General features: G+C 38.2%; 1 protein-coding gene across 1 annotated transcript in view; it reads left to right on the top strand.

Moving 5' to 3' along the window:
* LOC106868212 (uncharacterized) overlaps nucleotides 1-1,058 on the top strand; it is a 17,054-nt gene extending 15,996 nt beyond the window's left edge. The window contains exon 9 of the mRNA XM_014913375.2: nucleotides 829-1,058. Within this exon, the coding sequence (XP_014768861.2) occupies nucleotides 829-1,058 (230 nt within the window). The remainder of the gene's footprint in view (nucleotides 1-828) is intronic.
* Nucleotides 1,059-1,211: the final 153 nt, after the last annotated feature.

Genomic DNA, 1,211 nt, shown 5'->3' on the forward strand with positions numbered 1-1,211 from the left:
ACACACACACACACACACACACACACACACACACATAAATATATGCACACAGACATCTCAAAAGTAAATATACTCGCCTTTCTTTGTGCAGACACGACTCATTACTACGATGCATCAAAACGGTAACATCATTAAATACTGCACAAGGCGTTTGTAAAAATAGTGAATAAAATATTTCAACCTATCAAATGACATTATTTTGTTTGTTGGAAAATAAATCTTATGGAAATGATGTCGAATATTTACTTTCAAGATGTCTGTGTATTTACGAGTGTTATACCGAAACTCATGCAAATGTAGACATAACGTTTTTATTACCAGTTATAGGTCGTCCAAATTACATATATTGGTAGAGTAACTATTTTATTTTAGCGATGCTTAAAATACTTGGATATTAGTAACGGAAGTGATATTAATCTTGACCTACATTCCGAAATTGGTGCACTCTGGAAACAAACTAAACACATACCGTTGTATAGCGGTTATTATTTCCTAAAATATATTTCGGGGTCGATAAATTAAGTACCAATTGTGTACTGGGGTGGGTCTAATCGACTGCTCCCCCCCCCCAAAAAAAAATTTCAAGCCTTGTGCCTGTAATAGAAAAGAAAAGAAACGTTAGCATGCCGGGCTAAATGCTTAGAGCTATATTTCGTCTGTTCTGGGTTCCCATTCTTCCGAGGTCGACTTTGCCTTACATCCTTTCGGGGGTCGATAAATTAAGTATCGGTGAAACACTGGGGTTGATGTAATCGACTTATCGCCTCCCTATAAAAATTGTAAGCCTTGTACCTTTAGTAGAAAGGGTTATTTATATTTTTTATGCAGTTGCCGAAGCTAATTTTCCAAGCACAAGTAAGTTCATGAAAGTCAGCAAAACCAGACCTCCTAAATATATCAAGTGGACAGAGAAGAAAATACCTCTCGAAAATTGTGCAGATACATGTCTTAAAATGCAGACATGTAAATCTTTTACTTACTACAAACAACGATCCCACTGCAGACTGTACGAGACATGGAGCGGCGAAATCCGAATGGCTCATGCCAGAAAACAGTAAACGGTAAACATTCTTCTTCTTGTTCTTCTTGTTGTTGTTCTTTTCTTCTTCTTCCTCCTCCACCTCCTCCTCCACCCCTCCTTTACCCCTTCCCCCTCATTTTCCTCCACTTTCTCATCCTCCTACTCCACTCTTTCTCCTCCACTTGCTCTT

This window comes from Octopus bimaculoides, chromosome 17 (genome assembly GCF_001194135.2).
Source record: "Octopus bimaculoides isolate UCB-OBI-ISO-001 chromosome 17, ASM119413v2, whole genome shotgun sequence".
NCBI classification, from domain to species: Eukaryota; Metazoa; Mollusca; class Cephalopoda; order Octopoda; family Octopodidae; genus Octopus; species Octopus bimaculoides.